General features: G+C 49.3%; 1 protein-coding gene across 1 annotated transcript in view; it reads left to right on the top strand.

The window, feature by feature from the left end:
• Positions 1–15,332: 15,332 nt before the first annotated feature.
• Positions 15,333–25,583, top strand: part of KCNQ3 (potassium voltage-gated channel subfamily Q member 3) — a 147,524-nt gene continuing 137,273 nt past the window's right edge. The window contains exon 1 of the mRNA XM_056854658.1: positions 15,333–15,721. Coding sequence (XP_056710636.1) covers positions 15,333–15,721 — 389 coding nt within the window. The remainder of the gene's footprint in view (positions 15,722–25,583) is intronic.

Consider the following 25,583-nt stretch of genomic DNA (forward strand, 5'->3'; position numbering starts at 1 on the left):
GGATTCCCCTCTCCTCCACACGAGCCTCGGAGGCTAATCTGAGGAACCAGGTTGGTTTCCCCACTCCTCCACATGAAGCCAGCTGGGTGACCTTGGGCTAGTCACCGTTCTCTTAAGAGCTCTCTTAGCCCCACCTACCTCACAGGGTGTCTGTTGGTGGGGGGAAGGGAAGGTGATTGTAAGCCGGTTTGATTCTGCCTTAAGTGGTAGAGAAAGTTGGCATATAACAACCACCACCTCTTCTCCTTCTCCTTCTCCTCCTCATTTGCAATCAGTCCTGACCTGGATGGCCCAGGCTAGCCTGCTCTTATCAGATTTCAGAAGCTAAGCAGGGTCAGATCTTGTTAGCACTTGGATGGGAGACTGCCAAGGAAGTCCAGGGGTGCTACACAGAGGCAGGCAATGGCCAACCGCCTCTGAACATTTCTTTCCTTGAAAACCCTGCAGGGTCACTTTAACTCAGCTGTGACTTGACAACACTTCCCTCCACCACCAAATGCAATCTGTCACCCTGCTGACCCTCTTAGCTTTCTGACAGTACCTCTTCTGTCTGCATCATTTCCAAAGGAGGAAGTGGGCAGGTAATCTTGCTCAGAGATGCAGAGATGTAGAACATCACTGCAAAGATAATGAACCTGTTTTGCAGAGTGGGATGCATATGCAAAAGGCCTCAACTTCAACCTCCATCTAAACTCCATTTAAATCGCCATCTAAATTCTGCACTGGGGGGCAGAGATCAACTCATTTACATATGTGTCCCTCCCCCCGGCAGTTCTAGCCGTCACTAGTCAACAGCATAAAACCATCCTTCTCCATGTTCTCTTCACTGTTTCACTACACGCAAGGGAAAGCCATCCTTAGAGAGACTCAAAAAAGAGCACAGCAGAGTTTATAATAGATAGATAGAGACCTGCTCACCCAAGGCTTAACTCCAACTAAGTATAGAATCATAGACTCATAGAGTTGGAAGTGTCCACCATGGTCATCTAGTCCGACCCCCTGCACAATGCAGGAAATTCACAACTACCCCCCCCCACACACACACACACTCCCAGTGACCCATACTCCATGTCCAGAAGATAGCCAAGATACCCTCCCTCTCATGATCTACCTAAGGTCATAAAATCAGAATTGCTGACAGATGGCCATCTAACCTCTGCTTAAAAACCTCCAGGGAAGGAGCACTTACCACCTCCCGAGGAAGCCTGTTCCACTGAGGAATTGCTCTGTTAGAAAATTCTTCCTAATGTCTAGACGAAAACTCTTTTGATTTAATTTCAACCCATTTCTGGTCCGACCTTCTGGAGCAACAGAAAACAACTTGACACCGGGTTTGATTCCCTACTCTTCCACATGAGCGGCGGAGGCTAATCTGGTGAACTGGATTTTTTTCCCCACTCCTACACCCAAAGCCAACTGGGTGACCTTGGGCTAGTTACAGCTCCCTTAGAGCTCTCTCAGCCCCACCTACCTCACAGGATGTCTGTTGTGGGGAGGGGAAGGGAAGGTGATTGTAAGCCGGTCCTTAAGTGGTAGAGAAAGTCGGCATATAAAAACCAACTCTTCTTCTTCTTCTCCACCCCCCCCCCAACTCTCCAGCTATTTCCCAACTCAAAGCTGGCAACCCTAAACCTACCTGAAATCCTAAAGCTGATCGAAATCTGGAATATATACATGCCTGTATGTGTGCTCAGATGCTCAACAATAATGTGGTTACCCAGTATGGAAGAGAACAATTATTTTCAGAAAGGGTCATGTGTCAACAAAATGTCTATCTGAACAAATTTACGGCGGTATGAATGACCGTGGGGGAATACTCAAGCAGTTGTAAATCACACTCTGTTTTGATCTATCTCCCGGCACTGTGAATGTCACAGCAGATATTATTTGGAATTTTAAACACAATTCTCAGGAGGTCTGCCATATATAATCATTAAGAGGTCGGACAGCCAAATCCTACTCCCTCTGAGGTCAATGGATGTCTCTGTGTTGATTCAATTAGCTTTTGATCTGCATTCCAAGGAAGAAAAATGGTGGCTATGTGGTATCACTCGCCTCTCTTAATCTTTGGAGATAACTTTTCTTGAATGTGGCTCGTTTTGCTGGTAATTCTACCATGAATCAATAGTTTATGGGTTACTGGTTGATTGTATGAACAAGCCACGGTCTATGATTCCTCCTAACCTGCCTCAGCATGTTATAGTGGTTAAGAGTGGTGGTTTGGAGCAGTGGTCTCAGATCTGGAGAACCAGGTTTGATTCCTCACTCTTTCACATGAGCGGCGGATGCTAATCTGGTGAACTGGGTTGGTTTCCCCAATCCTACACTTACAGCCAGCTGGTTGACCTTGGGCTAGTCACAGCTCTCTTAGAGCTCTCTCAGCATGACGTACCTCACAAGGGGAAGGGAAGGTGAATTCTCCCTTAAGTAGTAGAGAAAGTCGGCAAATAAAAACCAACTCTTCTTCTTCTTCTTCTTCTGCTGCTGCTGCTGCTGCTGCTGTCTGGTGTGAGGACAAGGACAGGTATATGAGCTGAAACCTACTCTGATCCCACAAGACAAGACAGGAAATGGCACTAGATGAGGAGATAGGAAGAATCCTGAAGGCAGTGTAAATCCCTGTGTTGCACACTGTGTTCTAGCTGTCCTACTTTCTGAAAATAGACACTTTAGTACTTGAGAGGATGTATGGATAGACCCAGATTCAGGTTTTTTTAGGTTTCTTGGGCAACAAAGCTGGGAGGACCCCTGAGTTGGTGGGTCAGGACAGGTGGAGAAGCTGGAGATTGACGGAGATTGCACATTGAAAAGTCTTTAGACTCAGCTGCACGATGACAGAGAATTCTGGACATGCTTTTAGTTGGTGCTGCACTTAGCCATGTGGGAGGCAGCATGTGCTGTATTGAAATGCTGGCTTTTAGCAGCTTGAATAGCTCAGCTTAGCTCATCTAAGCTTGGAAGCTAAGCAGGGTTGGTCACGGTTAGTACTTGGATGGGATATCGCCAAGGAAGTCCAGGGCAGAGGCAGCCAGGGGCAAACCACCTCTGCTCATCTGCTGCCTTGAAAACTCCATGGTCCTCGGGTCATCCTGAGTTGGTTGCAACTTGACAGCACACAATTATTATTATTATGTTGGATTTTGATCTGTGGGTCTCTTAATAGTCGTATGCTCTGGTAACTGCCGGACCCAGCCAATCTCTGCCTTTGCATAGGTCTTGTTTCTTTCCCAAATTTCCAAGAGTTTCCTAACTTGGTTCTGGCAACCCTACACCCCCATCCCTTGCCAGTGGTAGGGGGGACCTGGCAACCCTACACCCCAACGTGGTGAATGGCATTACCCTGGGCATGTAAGAAAGGGCCACGAGAGCCAAGCACTTACACAACCCTTTCTGCCCTCCCTCATGAACTGCCTAAGTTCACAGAATCAGCATTGCTGTCAGATAGTCGTCTAGCCTCTGCTTAAAATCTCTGAAGGAGAGCCCACTACCTCCCGAGGAAGCTTTAAGAAGGATGCAGACAAGCTGGAACGTGTCCAGAGGAGGGCAACAAAGATGGTGAGGGGTCTGGAGACCAAGTCCTATGAGGAAAGGTTGAAAGGGTTGGGTATGTTTAGCCTGAAGAGGAGAAGACTGAGAGAGGATATGATAACCATCTTCAAGTACTTGAAGGGCTGTCATATAGAGGATGGTGCCAAGTTGTTTTCTGTCGCCCCAGAAGATCGGACTAGAAACAAAGGGCTGAAATTAAATCAAAAGAGTTTCCATCTAAACATTAGGAAGAATTGGTTCTTGTAGGTTATCCGGGCTGTGTAACCGTGGTCTTGGTATTTTCTTTCCTGACGTTTCGCCAGCAGCTGTGGCAGGCATCTTCAGAGGAGTAACACTGAAGGACAGTATCTCTGATATATAAAAGAAGGACAGAGACACTGTCCTTCAGTGTTACTCCTCTGAAGATGCCTGCCACAGCTGCTGGCGAAATGTCAGGAAAGAAAATAGCAAGACTACGGTTACACAGCCCAGATAACTTACAAGAACCAATGAACTCTGACTGTGAAAGCCTTCGACAATAATTAGGAAGAATTGTCTAACAGTTAGAGTAGTTCCTCAGTGGAACAGGCCTCCTTGGGAGGTGGTGAGCATTCCTTCCCTGGAGGTTTTTAAGTAGAGGCTAGATGGCCATCTGTCAGCAATGCTGATTCTATGAACTTAGGCAGATCATGAGAGGGAGGGCATCTTGGCCATCTTCTGGGCTTGGAGTAGGGGTCACTAAGGTGTGTAGGGGAGGTAGTTGTGAATTTCCTGCATTATGCAGGGGGTTGGACTAGATGATCCTGGTGGTCCCTTCCAACTCTATGATTCTAAGCCCATTCTACAGAGGAGCTACTCTGTCAGGAAGTTCTTCCTAACGTTTAGCCAAAAACTCTTTTGGCTTAATTTCAACCTGTTGGTTCTGGTCCGACATGAGGCAACAGAAGGCAACTCGGCACCCTCCTCTATATGACAGCCCTTCAAGTACTTGAAGATGGCTATCATATCACCTCTCAGTTGCCTCCTTTCTAGCCTAAACATACCCAACTCTTTCAACCATTCCTCATAGGATTTGGTCTTGTAGTAATCCAGTCTAGAAGTTCCAAACATTGGATCAATAAACCATGACATTTGGTGATTCCTAAAGTAATGAACAGTTAGACGTTGGCAAGAAGCTATCAATTCCCCCAAGCTTCGCTTGAATTTGAAGGTAAAGATAATCTCCCTTTTATAACCCATGAAAAAGATTGTTTCCTTTTCCTGGTCATCTTTAAGAGGCCAGAAGAATAATGAGCCATTGAAGAGAGAAAATGTACTCCATGCCTTGCCTTACTGCTATGAGCTACGAGCAAGAAATGAAACTAATACATTTGTTGATATATAAAAGAGCTGTGAAGGATCAATACTTGCCCAAACAAGAAATTATTGAGAGCAGGTACATTGGAAGGACTCATACATCTAGATGTTGGGGGGGGGGGACTTGTTGCTTCGAGATCTGAATAGTTTTAAGTCATGGTTGCATCCTCTCCTTGTATGAGTGCTGCAAATCTTCCTAGACAATAAGCTTGGAGGTTGGACAAGAGGATTGGGGCCGACACCAGAGTAGCCCTTTCACACCCTAAATGTGTGTGTGAAGTGCCGTCAAGTTGCTTCCGACTCATGGCGACCCTATGAATCAATGTCCTCCAAAATGTCCTATCGTTGACAGCCTTGCTCAGATTTTGCAAATTGAGGGCCGTGGCTTCCTTTATTGAGTCAATCCATCTCTTGTTGGGTCTTCCTCTTTTCCTGCTGCCTTCAGCTTTTCCTAGCATGACTGTCTTTTCCAGGGACTCCTGTCTTCTCATAATGTGAACAAAGTCCGATAGCCTCAGTTCAGTCATTTTAGCTTCAAGGGACAGTTCAGGCTTTCTCCCTACATGCACATTTATACTTTAAGGTCTATTTCCTCCACCTTTCCAGTTCTCTCTGTTGCTTAAACACCTCCCAGTTGCGGTCACTATCAATATCCTCCTCCCCTCCCCCTTTGCTTCCAATTCCTTTTCTTGGCTCAGCCTTGCCTCCCTATCTATCTAGTTTATTTTTATCACACCTGCCTTGACTGGAAATGAAGATAGATAGATAGACAGACAGACACAGACAGTCAGACAGACAGACGTGTGTGTTAAGTGCCGTCAAGTCACTTCCGACTCATGGCGACCTTATGAATCGATATCCTCCAAAATGTCCTGTCTTTGACAGCCTTGCTCAGATATTGCAAATTGAGGGCTGTGGCTTCCTTTATAGAGTCAATCCATCTCTCGTTGGGTCTTCCTCTTTTCCTGCTGTCTTCCACTTTTCCTAGGATGACTGTCTTTTCCAGTGACCCTTATCTTCCCATAATGTGAGAATTGCACATAAGTTCGCTCCCTGACATTTTGTGGTTGGCTCCACCTCCTGCGGCAGCTGTTTGGTGGGTGTGCCCACCGCCTGGAGCAGAGATCCAATGGTGTCACTCGACTTGCTTCAACTCAGGACATGTAGCCACACAGAGACACCCGTGGGGTGTCTGCCTTCATGGTGGGGAGTGTGCATTTAAAAGCAGTTGCTGAAAACAAGGATGGAAACAACATTCAGCTGCCACAACGGGGCCATCTGGAGAAGAAGAAACGGACAGATGTGGGTGCCTCCCTCCTCGCCAGATCCCACTCGGCAATGTCTAATATATTTTTGCCCCCACTGAATATCATCGCACCTCGCTTCCAATAATTTGGTCATCCCTCCCACTTGACTGGTGATGATATCCTTAACTCAGTAGCTCCTTTCTGGCTGCAACACATACCCCCCTTTACTAAATATCAAGGAGACAGCCTGTAGTTAAGTAGCAGAGCACGTATGGCCATCGAGTAGGGGTCACTGGGGTTATGGGGAGGAGGTCGTTGTGAATTTCCTGCATTGTGCAGGGGGTTGGACTAGATGACCCTGGTGGTCCCATACTACTCTATGATTCTATGATTTTATGTCCTGGAAGGAGAACCTCAAAGCTTAAACCTGAGGAGCCGTGACCAAACAGAAGCCAGGAACTGTGCTAAATAGAGCGATGGTGTGGTGTAATGGCTAGAGTGTTGGACTAGGATCCGGGAGGCGCAGGTTCAAATCCCCCCTCTGCCATGGAAGCTCACCGGGTGACCTTGGGCCAGTCACACTCTCTCAGCCGAACCTACTGACCCTGCAGTAACATGTCCAACCTTTATCTGGGTTTGGTCTCAGTAACTCCCCGAGCAACACACACCATAAAGCAAATGAAGGCTTGATTGAAGAAATCCAAGAAACAATATTAAAAAGAAGTCATCTGGTTCAGTGGCCGTGGAATGCACAAAAACAACCAAACGGGCTACCGGTAGTTATCTTACTTAGCTGGAGTCCTAACACAGTGCAGTTGGTTCCAGAGCATAACACAAATATCTTCTTGGCATCGAGGAGGGATAGGGAAAAAAGGGTAAAAGAAGAAGAATTGGTTTTTTATACCCCACTTTTCTCTACCTTTAAAGAGTCTCAAAGCGGCTTATAATCGCCTTCCCTTCTCCTCCCCACAACAGACACTTTGAGAGGTAGGTGGGGCTGAGAGAGTTTGGAGAGACCTGTGACCGGCCCAAGGTCGCCCAGCAGGCTTCAAGTGGAGGAGCGGGGAAACCAACCCGGTTTGCCAGATTAGAGTCCGCCGCTCATGTGGAGGAGTAAGGAATCGAACCCGGTCCTCCAGACTGGAGTCTGCTGCTCTTAACCCCTACACCACGCTGGGGGTAAGAACTCTTCCTTCAAACTGTACTTATGGAAAAACGCTGGCTAGAACCTCCTGACCTCCTCAACCCATTACTGAGCAGTGTCCGTGCAACTTTCTGGGGTGAGCGTGCGTTCCCCCGCCCGTACCAGATTCACAGCTGAACTGGGTGAGCTAATTAACAGGCCTGAGTCGATGGCCTTTTTTTAAAATAATTTTTTTATTATTTTTCCAAAATTATTAATCGCATAGAGTAACAATGTCATAAACAGTAAAAAATAAAAACAAATAGGTAACATTGTTAAAAAAATTATATATAATAAAGAATTGTTGACTTCCCCTACGCCTCCCTTCATCTTCTGATGAATTAATAATCTCCTTTGCACAAGGATGGTCTTGACCAGTAACCGCCAGTGGTGTATGTGTGTGGCTAACACATGTAGAGAATCAGGGAACTTAGCTGGAACCAACTGGGAAATTCCTCAGAGGTGATTTCTTTCTCGACACCTACCCCACAGGGTCGCTGTGAGGATAAAATGGAGGAAAGAAGAATGTTGCAAGCCACTCTGGGGGTTCCCATTGGGGAGAAAAGTGGGGGTACAAATGAAGTAAGTAAGTAAAAAAATAAATAATTAATAGGCCAAGGGTCTGACCCAGTAGATGGCAGCTGTGGAAAATGCTGGCAAGTCACAGCTGACATATGACGACCCCGTAGGGTTTTCAAGTAGGATTGCCAGGTCCCTTTTTGCCATCAGTGGAGGATTTTGGGGCAGAGCCTGAGGAGGGCAGGGTTTGGGGAGGGGAGCGACTTCAATGCCACAGAGCCCAATTGCCAAAGCTGCCATTTTCTCCAGGGGAACTGATCTCCTTTGGCTGGAGATCAGTTGTAATACCTGGAGATCTCCAGCTAGTACCTGGAGGTTGGCAACCCTACTTTCAAGGCAAGAGACATTCAGAGGTGGTTTGCCATTGCCTGACTCTGCCTAGCGACCCTGGACTTCCTGGGTGATCTCTAGGGTTGCCAGGTCCCTCTTTGCCACCGGCAAACGTTCTTGTGCTTCTGCATGAGTAGGGTTGCCAAACTCCAGGTAGTGGCTGGAGATCTCCTGCTATTACATCTGATCTCCAGCCGATAGAGATCAGTTCCCTTGGAGAAAATGGCAGCTTTGGCAATTGGACTCTACAGCATCGAAGTTCCTCCCCTCCCCAGGCCCTCCCTCCTCAGGCTCCGCCCCCAAACCTCTTGCCGGTGGCAAAGAGGGACCTGGCAACCCTATGTATGAGTCACTGTTCTACACATCCTGAGAAGAAGGCTCATCACAGCAGTGACTCATTCAGAAACTGATAGATTTATATATGGAATATATTGAGTTCCTTGCACACGGCAAACTAGTTTTTCTGGATGACTTTCCAAACTTCCTGTCAATAAAAACTGCAACAAGACATTTCAATGAAAGCAAACTCCTGAGTAATGAGTAGAATTACAACCAGCTAAAAGAACACAGCAGAAAATAACAAGGCAGTAAATAAAAGTGAATTGTCCGTCAAGCATGGCTTGTCTGCTTCTTGCCTTTCTCTTGCCTTCCTGCAGGGACGACATGTTCCCTAGATTATTTCGGTTCCTAGGCAAGGGATGGTGCCACTCAACAAAATGTGGTTAGCGAACAAACCACAATTGGTGGAAGACGGAGTAAACAAAGCCACTGCAAACTGTAGTGTGAAATCTGGTTTGGTGGCAGCAACAAACCCTGGTTTGTTGCACCGTTTTTCTTCAGAACTAACTGGCGTTTGATCACAGGGTAGAAACCATGGTTTAGTGCAGGGGTCCCCAGTGTAGCACCCATGGGTGCCTCTGGCACCTTTCCTGGCACCCTCCAAGTACTTTTAGAAAGGGCCCTCCTCCCTGTTTGTGTGTCTATGTGTTGCATTAGGGTTTTTTTTTAATTGAACATATTGAATTGAAATTCTTTTAAACACTGTTTGAACATTTGAAATGTCCACTGCCTTGGGGACCCTTGGTTGGGTGGAAATGGCGGCACAGAAATGTTTAAATAAAATATGTCACGGGGCCAGTTCGTCATGGTCTAGGAGCAGCCACAGGGGAATTCTATGGGGAGGGGTAGACTATGGTGAGGGGGGGGACATCAGCAAGGATGTGATGCCATAGACTCCGCCCTTCCAAGCTGCCATTTCCTCCAGGGGAGCTGATCTCTGAAGTCTGGAGATCAGTTGTCATTCCAGGTAGGGTTGTCCACCTCCATCCAGGTGGTGGTTGGAGACGTCCCGCTATTATAGCTGATCTGCAGGCGACAGAGATCAATTCACCTAGAAGAAATGCCCAAACCCTGCCCTCCTCAGCCTCCCCCCCCAAAAAAAACCTCTTGGTATATCACAACTCAGAGCTGGCAGCCCTAATTCCAGAACTCCAGGCCCCGCCTGGAGGTTGGTAACCCTAGCTGAAGTAGATAGGTGTGTGTGTGGTCCCTCTCAACTCTTTGATGGTATATAATGAAGGCTTGAAAAGTATTTGGATGCCGACTCACCCGTCACACTGATTAACCTCCTGTCTGATTTAATAAAAGCATCCCTGTGCCCTTTTATCATCAGACCAGTGGTAAGATCATCTTTTTTTGCCATTTGTTATTTTGATACAGGGGGGAAAAAAACGGATAAGGCAAATTAATGACTAGCTGACTGTACCCAGAAAGCCCACGACAAGATTTGCCATCTGGCAGCCAGAAGATGTAGCTGGCACTGTATAGACCATCCATCTATTTCAGATCAACAGTTCTCGGTCGTTTTCTTTTTCTCGTTTGGAATCCATCCTTTTTACCATTAAAGGCATTTATTAGACACGGGCGTTTAGACACGGGCGTTATACAAGAATGCAGAACTGCAGCCCAAGCCAGCTTGGTTTATTACCTGGCAATCTGATCAGTTTCTATGAATGTTTGTCAAAAATGATGCAGTTTGGGGAGGGTCATGGCTCAGGGGTAGCACCCTTTGGGAAATCCTGCTCGGTGTAGTGGTTGTGAGCGGTGGACTCTGATCTGGAGAACTGGGTTTGATCCCCCACATGAGCTGCGGACTCTAATCTGGTGAACCGGGTTGTTTTCCCCACTCCTACACACAAAGCCAGCTGGATGACACATACACACACACACACACAGTTATGAAGGGGAAAAAATTATATAGCATTGTCAAAGGACTGGGCATCTGATGAAGTCTGTGAGGCTTGTCCTAGAATAAATTCATGTTACTCTTTAAGGAACCACAAGACTCCTGTTTCTAAATTCATATGTCATCTTAGTTCAAACAGACTTCTTCCCAATAAATTGTTTTTTCCCCCAAAAGTTTTTTATTGAAATAAAAGAATAAAGCACATACAAACCCATACATGCAAAACATCATACCTTCCAATGGGAGCATATATTTAGAGCCATTAAGAATGCTTCAAATAAAAGATCCATATTCTTACTGCCCATTATCATTACTGCCTATATAACGTTGGTTATTATTTTATCAATGTATAAACTCAATTTAAAATTACTGCTTACAGACTTCTGCTTTATACTATCCCTCTTACCCTTGCATTCTCTATAAACTACTGATATTAACATTTTGATTATCAAACACCCAATAGCCATTATGCGGTTACACATAGTCATAATAACGCTTTCCATTTTCTCTGAAACTCCTCCTCAGGTCTTCTGCTCACCAAATGCGTCAATTTTGCCATCACTGCACACTCTGCCATTTTCTCTTTCCACCTATCAATCTCAGGAATCTCTTCCTGCTTCCACATTGAAGCCAGAAATTATTATTATTATTATTATTGTTGGATTTCAGGGAGAAATTAGGTAAAGAGGAAATAAGAGGATTTCTCTTAAGAACAGTGGTTTCATGACTATGATACTCATGACTTGGGTTGGATATGATCGCAGACTCGAACTCTGAAAAACAAACAAACTTCAGGACTGGGAAGGACCTCTCCCAAAGATCTTCATGGGCCACGGACAGCCACCAGATGGCAATCCTGAGAATGCAGAGATGTGAAGAGGACGTCCCAACCGAATGGGATCAGACTCGGATAGCATGCTACCGGAGGGGGTCATGCTTTGAACATTCCTTTCAGTCCCTGCAAACCCAAAAGAATATGTCAGGCATCCGTTGTTGAGATAGGCCTTTCTCTGCTTGGGAATGTGGAGAACTGTCAACAGTAGTAATAGACAACCCCACACCTGATCAACGGCCCCAAAGCAGAGGGGCTACTACAGCTAAGTGGTGAAACTTAAATGTGAGCTTCCAGTCTCAATTAGTTAAACCAGTCATAGTGAAATTGTTGAACTCCCTGCCCCAGGATGTGGTGAGGGCTGCCAACTTGGAAGCCTTTAAGAGGGGAGTGGACATGCTCATAGAGGAGAGGGTTATTCATGGCTACTAGTAAAAGTGGATACTAGTCATGATACGTACCTATTCGCTCCAGGATCAGAGGAGCATGCCTATTATATTGGGTGCTGTGGAACACAGGCAGGATGGTGCTCCTGCAGTTGTCTTGTTTGTGGGCTTCCTGGAGGCACCTGGTTGGCCACTGTGTGAACAGACTGCTGGACTCGATGGGCTTTGGTCTGATCCAGCAGGGCTTTCCTTATGTTCTTATGGAGGATGGGGCTATATCCATGGTTACTCATCAAAATGGATACCAGTCATGATGCATACCTATTCTCTCCAGGATCAGAGGAGCATGCCTATTATATTAGGTGCTGTGGAACACAGGTAGGACAATGCTGCTGCAGTCATCTTGTTTGTGAGCTTCCTAGAGGCCCCTGGTTGGCCACTGTGTGAACAGACTGCTGGACCTGATGGGCCTTGGTCTGATCCAGCATGGCTTTTCATATGTTCTAATTCCTGCCATCCCCTGTTCAAACATCTTAGGGAGCAGATGCCAAGAAACGCTTCAAAGATACCCATTTTTCATCTCTACTACTCAAACCAGACAAGGTGCACAGACCAATATCTGCTGCCACCTCCCCTTGTGGCAAGTACCAGGAGGTATTAAAATGTGTTGATGTGTCGATGCGGAATAAAGTCTCCTGCCCTGGTTAGCCCAGGTTCGACTGATCTTGTCAGATCTTGGATGCTAAGCAGGGTTGGCCCTGGTTAGTACTTGGAAGGCAGATACCAAGGAAGTCCAGGATCATGACGCAAAGTCAGACAATGGCTAACCACCTCTGAACATCTCTTGCCTTGAAAATCCTAGAGAAGAAGAAGAGCTGGTTTTTATACCCAAATTTTCTCTACCTTTTAAGGAGACTCAAACTGGCTTACAATTGCCTTCCCTTTCTCTCCCCATAACATACACCTTGTGAGGTAGGTGGGGCTGAGAGAGTTCTGAGAGAACTGTGACTGGCCCAAGGTCATCCAGCTGGCTTCATGTGGAAGAGTGGGAAAACAAACCCGGTTCACCAGATTGGAGTTCAATGCTCATGTGCAGGAGTGGGGAAACCAACCTGGTTCTCCAGATTAGAGTCTGGCGCTCATGTGGAGGAGTGGGGAATCAAACCCGGTTCTCCAGAGTAGGGTCTGCCGCTCTTAACCACTACACCACGCTGACTGTGACTTGACAGCACTTCCCACCACCACCACGGAATAAAGTTATATGATTTTGAACAAGGTGGTTAAGTGTAGAGGTGTAATCTTGGAATATCCATCCCAACTGTTGCCTTGAAAGGAACTGTCTGCCATGTGTGGTGGTTCTGCCTTCTGGGAGCGAGCACTGGAACAAATAAACGTGATTGTTAGGATAAAAATATCTCCCGATCCGAAACTGGCTTTGTTGGGTTTGTTTACAGACGATGCGAAGAAATGTGCATGATAAAGACTTAATTGTCACTCCGCTCGCTGCGGCACAAATGGAAACAGCAAAGCAAATGGAAGCCTGCCAATTTGCTACAGATCGCTCGGCGTAGCCGAAATCTGGGACTTGGAGTGAATGGAGAAATTAGCGTTGGAATTAAAACGAGCAACAGGCCTTGGAAAACCAGATTGTATGGCTTGTGTGTGTGCGGGGGGGCGCAAGACGGTTCTCATGTATGTCATTTGCGCATGGCGAACTGGATGCCCCTTCAGCCTTGAGTTGGCCAGAAATCTTCTGGGTTGGATGGAAAGATTTTGTAACAGAGATTTTGCAAAATCTCTCCCTGCAGCTCCTCCGTCCGGCCTGATACACAAAGCGACCACGATCCCCTTCTTTCGCCCGCGCCCTCCTCCTCCGCCGAGCTGCTGCGGACCGGACTCCCCTACAACGTGAGCCCCCTTTAAAAAAAATATCCGGGAGACCCTGTAGCCTCCCCCCACCCTAAATGTTGCAGCCCGCCTAGCGAGGAAGGCTGATCACAGTCCTCATCTTGCAGATCCAGTTTTGGATCTGGTTGGGAAGGACTCCCCTTGGGGGTGGGGTGGGGTGGGGTGACGAAAAGGAGACAAGCAGCAGCAACAGACACCCCACCCCCAGCTTTATTTCCCCCCCCCCGACTGCTTTCAGTCGCAATTTCACACGCTACCCCCTCTCCCCCAGCATAAAAGGGGACTTGGCTCAGTGGCAGAGCTTCTGCTTGGCATGCAGGAAGTCCCAGGTTCAATCCCCGGCATCTCCAGTTAAAGGGACCAGGCAAGTAGGGGATGTGGAAGACCCCTGCCTGAGACCCTGGACAGCACCTGCTGGTCTGAGTAGACAATACTGACTTTGATGGACCCAGGGTCTGATTCAGTACAAGGCCGCTTCACGTGTTCAAAAGCAACCAGGAGCCTCGCAGCAGCTCCGGATCCTCCCCAGCCCGGGACCCGCGTCCTTCCCTGGGCCAACCCGGAAAGGCGAGAGAAGCTCGGGAAATCCCTGGGCCGGGCAGACAGAGAGGAAGGCGACCCCCGCTTGGTTGCCGGGGAAATCCCTGCCTCTCCCCTCCCCCCACTGACTGACAACTGCAATGCAATTTCTTGCAACCTGCAACTAGAAAAAGCACCCATGGACGATGGCAATTTAAATCCTTGCAATGGGGGATTAGAAAAAGAACCCACGGACAAATGCAATGCAACTTCTTCCAACCTGCAATTAGAAAACACACACACACACACACACACCGATGGACAAATGCATTGCAGTGTCTTGCAATCGGCGATTAGAAAAAGCCCCGATTGACAATTGCAATGCCATTTCTTGCAACCTGCATTTAGGAAAAAGCCCCGACGGACAATTGCAATGCCATTTCTCGCGACCCGCGATTAGAAAAAAAAAAGCACCGATGGACTTGCAATTTTTTTTGCAATCGGCGATTAGAAAAAGCCCCGATTGACAATTGCAATTTCTTGCAACCTACAATGGGGGGGGGGAGGAAACGCCGATGGACAAATGCATGGCAATGATCTTGCAACCGGCGATTCGCAATAGCCCCGATGGGCAAACGCGATGCCCTCTCTCGCAACCGGCGATGAGCAAAAGCTCCCCCCCCCCAGCCTCCTTCCCTCCCCTGCAGCCAGGAGGAGGAGGAGGAGGAGGAGGGACCACCGGACCCAGGCGCCGCTGCCATTGGCCTTCTGGGGGGGGCAGGGCGGGGCCGAGGAGGGGGGGTCCTTGGGAGGCGCGGATGCCCGCTTGGCATCGGCGGCGGAGGTGCGAGCGCCGCTTTGCCCCCGGCCCGGGGGAGGGGAGGGGAGGGGGCAAGGAGGGGGTCCTGCCATGCCGGCGCCGCCCGGAGGGGCCCGGGGCCGCCCCCCCTCGCCCGCCTCTGGGGTGCGGCGCCGTCTCCTCGCGAGGAGGACGGCCTGACCGAGGATGTGATTCGCATCCCTTCCTCTCTCCCTCCTCCTCCTCCTCCTCGGTCCCCCCACCTTGCTCTTCCCTACCAGGTGGTGGTGGTGGTGGTGGGGGCAATCGGATCTTGCAAAAGTGGAGGGTGGGCACGGACCATGGCATTGGGCTCTGCCCGGACCCCGGCCCTCCTCCTGCCCACCCCTCCTTCGCCCCCCAGGTCCAGGGTAGCGGAAGATGGGGCTCAAATCCAGGAGGGCGGCGGCGGCGGCATCCTCCTCCTCCTCCCCGGGCGCGGGTGAAGGTGGCACCGGTGGCATCGGCGGGGGGCGCCTGGAGGAGGAGGAGGAGGAGGAGGAGAGGAAGGCGGGGGCCGGGGACCCGGAGCCGGGCTCCTCCCTGGCGCTGGGGGCCGGCGCCGACCGCGATGGGACCCTGCTGCTGGCCGGGGCGGGCAAGGCGGACGGCGCCCGGCGCAACATGCAGGGGGGCATCGGCCTGCTGGCCAAGACCCCCCTCAGCCGCCCCGTCCAGCGGAACCACGCCAGGTACCGGCGGGCCCAGACGCTCGTCTACGACGCCCTGGAGAGGCCGCGGGGATGGGCGCTCCTCTACCACGCCTTCGTGTGAGTCCCCGGCGTGGGGGCCAGCTGGGCACCCCCGGCCCTTGCTGGCTTCCTTGGCACCCCCGTCCCTTGCTTGCTTCCTTGGCTTCCTTGCCATCCCCGTCCCTTGCTGGCTTCCTTGGCACCCCCGTCCCTTGCTTGCTTCCTTGGCTTCCTTGGTATCCCCGTCCCTTGCTGGCTTCCTTGACATCCCCGTCCCTTGCTGGCTTCCTTGGCACTCCCGTCCCTTGCTGGCTTCCTTGCCATCCCCGTCCCTTGCTTGCTTCCTTGGCTTCCTTGGTATCCCCGTCCCTTGCTGGCTTCCTTGACATCCCCGTCCCTTGCTGGCTTCCTTGGCACCCCCGTCCCTTGCTGGCTTCCTTGGCTTCCTTGGTATCCCCGTCCCTTGCTTGCTTCCTTGCCATCCCCGTCCCTTGCTTGCTTCCTTGACATCCCCGTCCCTTGCTTGCTTCCTTGGCTTCCTTGCCATCCCCGTCCCTTGCTGGCTTCCTTGGCATCCCCGTCCCTTGCTTGCTTCCTTGGCATCCCCGTCCCTTGCTTGCTTCCTTGACATCCCCGTCCCTTGCTTGCTTCCTTGGCTTCCTTGCCATCCCCGTCCCTTGCTTGCTTCCTTGCCATCCCCGTCCCTTGCTTGCTTCCTTGCCATCCCCGTCCCTTGCTTGCTTCCTTGGCTTCATTGCCATCCCTGTCCCTTGCTTGCTTCCTTGACATCCCCGTCCCTTGCTTGCTTCCTTGGCTTCCTTGCCATCCCCGTCCCTTGCTTGCTTCCTTGGCATCCCCGTCCCTTGCTTGCTTCCTTGCCATCCCCGTCCCTTACTTGCTTCCTTGACATCCCCATCCCTTGCTTGCTTCCTTGGCTTCATTGCCATCCCCGTCCCTTGCTTGCTTCCTTGACATCCCCATCCCTTGCTTGCTTCCTTGGCACCCCCGTCCCTTGCTGGCTTCCTTGGCTTCCTTGGTATCCCTGTCCCTTGCTTACTTCCTTGGCATCCCCGTCCCTTGCTTGCTTCCTTGGCTTCCTTGGCATCCCCGTCCCTTGCTTGCTTCCTTGGCATCCCCGTCCCTTGCTTGCTTCCTTGCCATCCCCGTCCCTTGCTTGCTTCCTTGGCATCCCCATCCCTTGCTGGCTTCCTTGGCATCCCTGTCCTTTGCTTGCTTCCTTGACATCCCCATCCCTTGCTGGCTTCATTGGCTTCCTTGGCATCCCTGTCCCTTGCTTGCTTCCTTGACATCCCCATCCCTTGCTTGCTTCCTTGGCTTCATTGCCATCCCCGTCCCTTGCTTGCTTCCTTGGCATCCCCCGTCCCTTGCTTGCTTCCTTGCCATCCCCGTCCCTTACTTGCTTCCTTGACATCCCCATCCCTTGCTGGCTTCCTTGGCATCCCTGTCCCTTGCTTGCTTCCTTGACATCCCCATCCCTTGCTTGCTTCCTTGACATCCCCATCCCTTGCTGGCTTCCTTGGCTTCCTTGGCATCCCCGTCCCTTGCTGGCTCCCTTGGCATCCCCGTCCCTTGCTTGCTTCCTTCCTTGCTTCCCCCTGGCCGACAGGGGACGAACCTCTGCAAGGGGGATGGTGGGCAGAGAGGGTCGTGCCAGCCAAGGGGGGCCGCCGTTTCCAGGGTCTGGTGAAGGTGGCACCGGCAGTGGCTTTAAATTGGGAAGAATTGAAGGTTATGCTTTGTTCTAATTCAATTGATTAGGGTAGAAATACTATTAAGATAAATGATTTAGGTTTTAAGAATTGTTCCGATTCATATATGAAGTATTGTATTGAATTAGAAATTAAATGCAAAGGTGACAGTAAAGTTATCAAAAAGATAGAGGAGGAGAGAGGGGAAGTCAACGTAAATATATGAATTAATAAGTTATATAGAATAGAGAAATACTGTTTATATCATATAATCATCTTAATGAATGATGGAAATTACTGTAATATAAAAAATGTTATAAAAAAACGGTGGCATCGGCGGTGGGCATCTGGAGGAGGAGAAGGCAGGGGATCTGGAGCAGGGCATCTTGGCGATGGGGGGCCGGGGCCGACAAAGATGGGACCCTGCTGCCGGAAGAGGCGGGCGAGGTGGATGTTTTGTCGCCAGGCGGGCACGGGTGCCGCTGTCCGACTGGCAGAAAGCCTCTTGGCTGGGTATAGCGGGACAGAGGGCGTGGATGGTTTGGGGGGGTCAGCACATTACATGGCATCCCCATCCCGGCTCTTTGAGCGCGCCTGTGTGATAACGCTGGTCTGCACATCTTCATGTTGTCCTCGGAACAGGTGCGACACCTGAAAACGTCATGTGTGAATCAGTGGAAAGGTGTTGCTAGATTCGCCTGAGGCGTGCGCTCTCTCCGAAAGAGCCTCGGGATGGCCGAAAGGGCTTGTTGTGGCTGCCAGCCGCAGAAACACACAGAGAGCTGAATCCTTGCCAGGCTGAAACTGGGATTGTGGAAAGGCGTCTGCTAAATTAGGGGGAAGCCCGGAAGGATTTGCTTTCTGGGGTGGCCTGCCATAACAAGCCAGGAGATACCTGGTGGCGGTGGTTGCCGACCTGGGTTCCCCGCCTCTTATTTCTTCCTGCCCAGGTGATGGGTGGGTGCCCTTTGCCATGGTAAAAGAAGGGCTCGGGTTTTCTTCCCGTAAGCTGAGCCCTGGAGAAAATTTGCAGGCAGAAGATGGGGGGAATGCGATAACGTCATGTTATCTCGGTGGTCACATGGAAGCAAACATGTTTTCCTGAAAGTCGGAAGAGCTGAAGGTGTTGTGGGGATTTTGCCATAGAAACGGTGGCGGTTGACGGTCTGGCGGAGAGCGGCGTTATCATTCTGGTCTAGGCAGAAGCCTCTCGCAAAGTTGTTGACAGCGGAAGAGAAACGCGCTGGGGATTTCTCTGGGGAGTGACACACGCCAGAATAAAAAACAGCATTTTCTTGATTCTTTTTAAATGAAACACATCTCGTTTTTCTTTTCCTTCGCTCTTTTTGGGGTCTTTATAAGAGGCACGTGCATAGCAAACGCGATCTCATCCTGGCTTCAGAGATGCAGCCCCAGCGCATTGTGAAAGGTTTATTTTTAAAGGCGCATGGAGTGGAGCTAGCCGCTGAAATGGAGGTCTGCATTTAAATGTGCAGGGAAATAAATGTTCGGAAAAGGCCAACGGGTGAGAAAATGGGAGAATCTGCTTTGGCCGATTAGAGCAGCGTCTGTCCAGCATAGTTTTCAGCAGGGCCAGATAGAAGTCTCCAGGAAGTTCACCATGAAAGAATGAACCTCATATTCAGAGGTATACTGCCTCTGTCCATGGAGGTTCTGCAAATGTTATCATTGCTGAGGGATAATTATGGTTTTGCCTCTGTGCAGCTTCCCTCAAAAGCAACAACGCTGGTCTCAAAAGAGCCAAGAATTCCTGTGCCGTGCTTATCTTAGATATTGTAGCATTCATGCCTTGAGAATTTCAATAAGCATTGGTTGAAACAGAATAGATTTTGCAGAAAAGGAATGGTCATAATTGTCCATAGCCTCTAAGGCATTAGGGTTCCTTTGGGACTGTGGGAGGGACCGTGGCTCAGTGGTAGAGCATCTGCTTGGTTTGCAGAAGGTCCCAGGTTCAATCCCTGTTATTTCCAGTGGAATGGGCCAGGCAAGTAGGTGTGAAAGACCTTTGCCTGAGACCCTGGAGAGCCGCTGCCGGTCTGAGTAGACAATACTGACTTTGATGGACCAAGGGTCTGATTCAGTCTAAGGCAGCTCCATGTGTTCATGAGACTGAGTGGTTTATGAAGGGGAGAGCTTTTGCACAAGAAGGAAACAAATTGGGGAGGGGCTGTGGCTCAGTGGTAGAGCATCTGCTTGGCGTGCAGAAGGTCCCAGGTTCAGTCCCCGGCATCTTCAGTTAAAGGGACTAGGCAGGTAGGTGATGTGAAAGACCCCTGCCTGAGACCCTGGAAAGCCGCTGCCGGTCTTAGACAGTACTGACTTTGATGGACCAAGGGTCTGATTCAGTAGAAGGCAGCTTCGTGTGTTCATGTGAAACAGAGGTTGCAATCCTACAAACCACTTTCCTGGGAGTAAGCGTGACGGAATGAAATGTAATTTCCTTCTGACTTAAGATTGCTCTCTGTAGAATAGCCGAAAGAACAAGCAGAAGACGGTTGGCTGTTTCACAGCCTCAAGGGGCACAAATATCCTGCACTCAGCCTGCTGGAATGAACAGGAGCTGCACAGTAGCTCAAGAATTGTGCCCTCACACACTTCAGTGCCAGTACTGGAAGCTCCTTAGATTAGTTGTGGGTTGCTTGAAGAAAGTGTTGCAGTAAAGGTGACGTCTAAGTGACGTCTTCAATGTAAACAGTGGCCTTAAAGGTTTCCGGAGGAGTTTTGTTGCTGGAAGAAGAAGAAGAAGGGTCAGTGTGGTGTAGTGGTTAGGAGCGGTGGCTTGGAGAGGTAGAGTCTGATCTGGAGAAATGGGTTTGACTCCCCACTCCTTCACATGAGCGGCGGAGGCTAACCTGGTGAACTGGATTTGTTCCCCCACTCCTACACATGAAGCCAGCTTGGTGACCTTGGGCTAGTCACCGCTCTCTCAGTCCCACCTATCTCACAGGGTGTCTGTTGTGGGGAGGGGAAGGTGATTGTAAGCCGGTTTGATTCTTCCTTAAGTGGTAGAGAAAGTCGGTATATAGAAACCAACTCTTCTTCTTTTTTATGCCAACTTTCTCTACCTTTTAAAGGAGAATCAAATGGGCTTACAATCTCCTTCCCTTCCTCTCCCCACAATAGACACCTTGTGAGGTAGGTGGGGCTGAGAGTGTTCTGGGAGAACTGTGACTGGCCCAAGGTTACCCAGCAGGCTTCATGTGGAGCAGTGGGGAATCAAAGCCAGTTCTCCAGATTAGAGTCCGCTGGGGATGGGGCTGTGGCTCAGTTTGTAGAGCATCTACTTGACATGTAGTAGGTCCCAAATCAATTCCTGGCATCTCCAGCTAAAAGAACCTGACGGTAGGTGACGTGAAAGACGTTTGCCTGAGACCCTGGAAAGCCACTACCAGTCGCAACACATGAAGCTGCCTTATACAGAATCAGACCCTTGGTCCATCAAAGTCAGGATTATGGCAGCTGCTCTCCAGGGTCTCAGGTAGAGGTCATTCACATCACCTACTTGCCTAGTCCCCTTAACTGGAGACGCCGGGGATTGAACCTGGGACCTTCTGCATGCCAAGCAGATGCTTTACCACTGAGCCCCGGCCCCTCCCCCATTGGTCTGCTCCAGATACTTATCCTCAATGCCATGCAACTAAATGGCTATAGTCCAGTTATGACCTGGTTGGGGCACTCTGACAGCACAGAACCACCCCCTCTCTGCAATATCCGTACACCTACATGACATTTTATTCATTATCCCTCCCTTTTGGTCTCAACTGAAATTGAAGAAGCCCTGAAAAATTTCCTACAGTGCCCCCTCTGAGGTCTCGGGTGGAACTGCCCCGATTTATTTATTTAGTGACTTCATTTGTGGGTGTGAAGTGCCTTCAAGTCGCTTTCTACTCATGGCGACCCTATGAATGAAAGTCCTCCAAAATGTCCTATCTTTGGCAGCCTTGCTCAGGTCTTGCAAATTGAGGGCTGTGGCTTCTTTTATAGAGTCAATCCAAAAGTGACTCTTGTCGTCTCATGATGTGACCAAAGTACGACAGCCTCAGTTTAGTCATTTTAGCTTCTAGGGTCAATTCAGGCTTGATTTGATCTAGAACCCACTGGTTTGCTTACTTCATTTTCTCCCAAGTGGGTATCCAAAGTAGCTTACACCATTGTCCCCTTCCTTGTTTTATCCTCACAACGACAACTCTGCGAGGTAGGCTGGGCTGAGAGCTCGTGGCTGGCCCAAGATCACGCTGCAAGCCTCCCTGGCAGAGCGGGGATTTGAACCTGGGTCTCCCAGATCCTAGCCCGAGAGTCTAACCCAGGCGTTTCAAACTCATTTGTGACGAGGACCGGATATTACATAAATGTCGATTGGTCGGGGCCGGCCATGCTTCGCCAGCCCAGATCTGGACTGGAGGGGGTGGTTGCCTCGGCTGGCTCGCAAGCCGATAAGCGCTCTCAAGGGACCGGATCGGGCCTGGGGGCCTTACGTTTGACACCCCTGCTTTAACCGCTACACCGTGTTGGGATAGGTCTTGCTAGTTTTATCAAGGGTTACTCAGGCTTATTATATCCGTATGCCCTTTTGCAAGAAGGAACGGTGCCCATAAAATTGACCAAGCTATCCGCGTAACTTTTTGAGCTTTACTAGAGACCAGGAAGAGAGGGAAAGTTGCCTGATCCCGAGGAAGCCCGTTCCACTGAGGAACCGCTCTAACTGCCAGGAAGTTCTTCCTAACGTTTTGCCGAAAACGCTTTTGATTTAATTTCAACCTGTTGGCTCTGGTCTGACCTTGTGGGACAACAGAAAATAGGAGTGTTTAAAAATTATATCCCCCCCCCCCCGCTCATGTACTCTCTGACACAATACTTTCTCAGGATGTGACTGCTTGCTGCGTGTGTAGATCCACTTTGAAGGTACACAGCAGAAGAAACAAAAAGAGAGATAAGCGTTCACAGTGATTGCCCCCCTGCACAATTTGGGAATAACCGTGTTGTGAATCCAATTCAGTTTGTCTGCTGCATTTTCCCACCCAAATGGCTCTAGGGATCTTAGCATCTGCACGTACATTAGAATCATAGAATCGTAGAGTTGGAAGGGACCACCAGGGTCATCTAGTCCAACCCCCTGCACAATGCAGGAAATTCACAACTACCTCCCCCAAACACCCCCTGTGACCCCTACTCCATGCCCAGAAGATGGCTAAGGTGCCCTCCCTAAGGTCACAGGATCAGCATTGCTGACAGATGGCCATCTAGCCTCTGCTTAAAAACCTCCAGAGAAGGAGCACCCACCACCTCTCAAGGAAGCCTGTTCCACTGAGGAACTGCTCTAACCGCTGGAAAATTCTTCCTAATGTCTAGACGGAAACTCTTGTGATCTAATTTCAACCCGTTGGTTCTGGCCCGACCTTCTGGGGCAACAGAAAACAACTCGGCACCCTCCTCTATATGACAGCTCTTCAAGTACTTTGATCGCTCTGTTCCGTGCACAAAAGTCAGGCTGCCTTCCGAGGTGCTCTTTCCTACGAGAAAGCCTCCTTGAACATAGTAAGGCTTGCTTCAGAGGAACCATGCTGAAGATCACACTGCACAGCTCCCCCAAAAGGCCCTCGGTTGGGATCCGGACAATTAAAATAGGGTTGAAACTGGATTAAACGTGGAGCCCGGCTGTTGCTGAAATGAATCTGCTTTGCGCAAATATCTTCCGGTGGCTACATGAGCCGATCCTGTTTGGGAGAGCATTTCAAGGCTCACGATACGCAAGTTTTACTTTAGTGGAATGTCCTTGAAGAGTCTTTAAGGGGCCTTTGCTTTATTATTCCAAAACCTGCTGATTATTTTATAAACAATATTTTCACATTCCAATAGCTTCTGGTTTTGAGTGGCATTAGTCCAATCCCTTAGGGCCCAGGGCATGTGTGCAAGCAAAGGGGGAGGAGAGAGAGAGGACTAAACCAAACAGTTAAATGAATGCATTAAAATGTTAGAGATGCTCTACTAGAGCAGACTGAAGATCCATGCAGTCCGCAAAACGTCTCTATCAGCTGCTGGGAAGACATTTCAGGGGATGGTTACAGGCAGGTTATGAAGGCAGCAGTCCTCTTTTACTCTTTGATCACAGCAACTGGTGTGCAGGGGTACCCTGCCTCTGATCATGGAGGTTCCATGAAGCCAGCTGGGTCACATGAAGGCAGCTGGGTCACCTCGGGCTAGTCACAGCTCTCTTAGAGCTCTCTCAGCCCCACCTACCTCACAGGGTGTCTGTTGTGGGGAGGGGAAGGGAAAGTGATTGTCAGCCGGTTTGATTCTGCCTAAAGTGGTAGAGAAAGTCAGCATATAAAATCCAACTCTTCTTCTTCATACCCTAAACTGCCCCATGCAATCACGGCCTTCCTCTTCTCTAGCTTGCTTCTGAAACCTTTCCATGATTTACAAGGGGCAATGTGTTATCAAGGGGAGTAGCTCCATACCGGTGAGGGCATCTCAAGCTGCCTTCCAGCAGATTTTTGCTTTTGCCCAATTCATGCTTGGAAAAAGCGGGTTGCTAGAAATGGCTAGTGCTTTCCAGTGCGCTGCCTGCAACCAGACAATCACAGAGTAATTTGTTTAACTTCCTTCCTTCCTTCCTTCCTTCCTTCCTTCCTTCCTTCCTTCCTTCCTTCCTTCCTTCCTTCCTTCCTTCCTTCCTTCCTTCCTTCCTTCCTTCCTTCTCTCTCTCTTTCTTTCTTTCTTTCTTTCTTTCTTTCTTTCTTTCTTTCTTTCTTTCTTTCTTTCTTTCTTTCTTTCTTTCTTTCTTTCTTTCTTTCTTTCTTTCTTTCTTTCTTTCTTTCTTTCTTTCTTTCTGTTGCTCACTTCCTCGATTGATTGGCGCTTGCTGTTCCGTTTGCGTGATTTGGGGCTGTCGGCAAGCCAGGCGCTTTTGGTGCACTTTGCTGAATCATTGGGGGAGACAATAACAGCCTCGATGTTGAGAAAGGCTCCCTCTCTGGAGCACGTGTGTACGCATGTTTTGGTGCACGGCCGCAAGGATGCGCGGACTCATCCGTAACCTCCATCTCCCAAGTCGATAGGGATATTGCTGAACCGTGTTCCCGGGTTGAGGCAATTTAATTGTGGTTTCTGCAAAGGGAACTTTTGGAAGTAATCAGCCCTGGCTTGAGTCCAGTTCTTGCATTATTTCGGCAGCGTAGGGGTGCTACTGTTAACATACGGAGAGAGGAAATTACATCAAAAGGGGGGGAGAATTAGGGGAGCCGGTATTCCCTAAAGTAACATGAATGTGGCTTATTTAAGGATTTTTGAGTTGGATAACAGGGCACTAATTAAAAAATTAATAAGGTCAGGGGGTCTTGACGAAGCCATCTGAGTGCATTCGTGCCAGGGGTTTTTATAGCCCATAAAATGGCTAATCGTATCAGCAGTGAACATCGAGCGGTCTTTCTGGCTCAGAAGGCATTGGCTTCTTTGTTAAATAAACTAGTCTCTGCCCCTGTCTATGGGCTTTTTCTGTGCTGTGCTGAACCAGGGAATGCTCATTCATTGAGAGCAGTGTGGTGTAGTGGTTAAGAACAATGGTTTGGAGCAGTGGATTCTGAGCTGGAGAACTGGGTTCGATTCCCCACTCCTCCACATGAGTGGCGGAGGCTAATCTGGTGAACTGGATTTGTTTCCCCACTCCTACATGTGAAGCCAGCTGGGTGACCTTGGGCTAGTCACAGCTCTCTTAGAACTCTCTCAGCCTCACCTACCTCACAAGGTGTCTGTTGTGCGGAGGGGAAGGGACGGTGATTGTAAGCTGGTTTGATTCTTCCTTAAGTGGTAGAGAAAGTTGGCATATAAAAACCAATTTCTTCTCTTGAAAGTAGATTCCTTTGAAATGTGGTGTTGGAGGAGAGTGTTACGGATACCGTGGACTGCCAGAAAAACAAACCAGTGGGTTATAGATCAAATCAAGCCTGAACTGACCCTAGAAGCTAAAATGACTAAACTGAGGCTGTTGTATTTTGGTCACATTTAGAGAAGATAAGAGTCACTGGAAAAGACAGTCATGCTAGGAAAAATTGAGGGCAGCAGGAAAAGAGGAAGACCCAACAAGAGATGGATGGACTCAAAAAAGGAAGCCACAGCCCTCAGTTTGCAAGATCTGAGCAAGGCTGTCAAAGATAGGACATTTTGGAGGACATTGATTCGTAGGGTCGCCATGAGTTGGAAGCAACTTGACT

This window comes from Euleptes europaea, chromosome 8 (genome assembly GCF_029931775.1).
Source record: "Euleptes europaea isolate rEulEur1 chromosome 8, rEulEur1.hap1, whole genome shotgun sequence".
NCBI lineage: Eukaryota > Metazoa > Chordata > Lepidosauria > Squamata > Sphaerodactylidae > Euleptes > Euleptes europaea.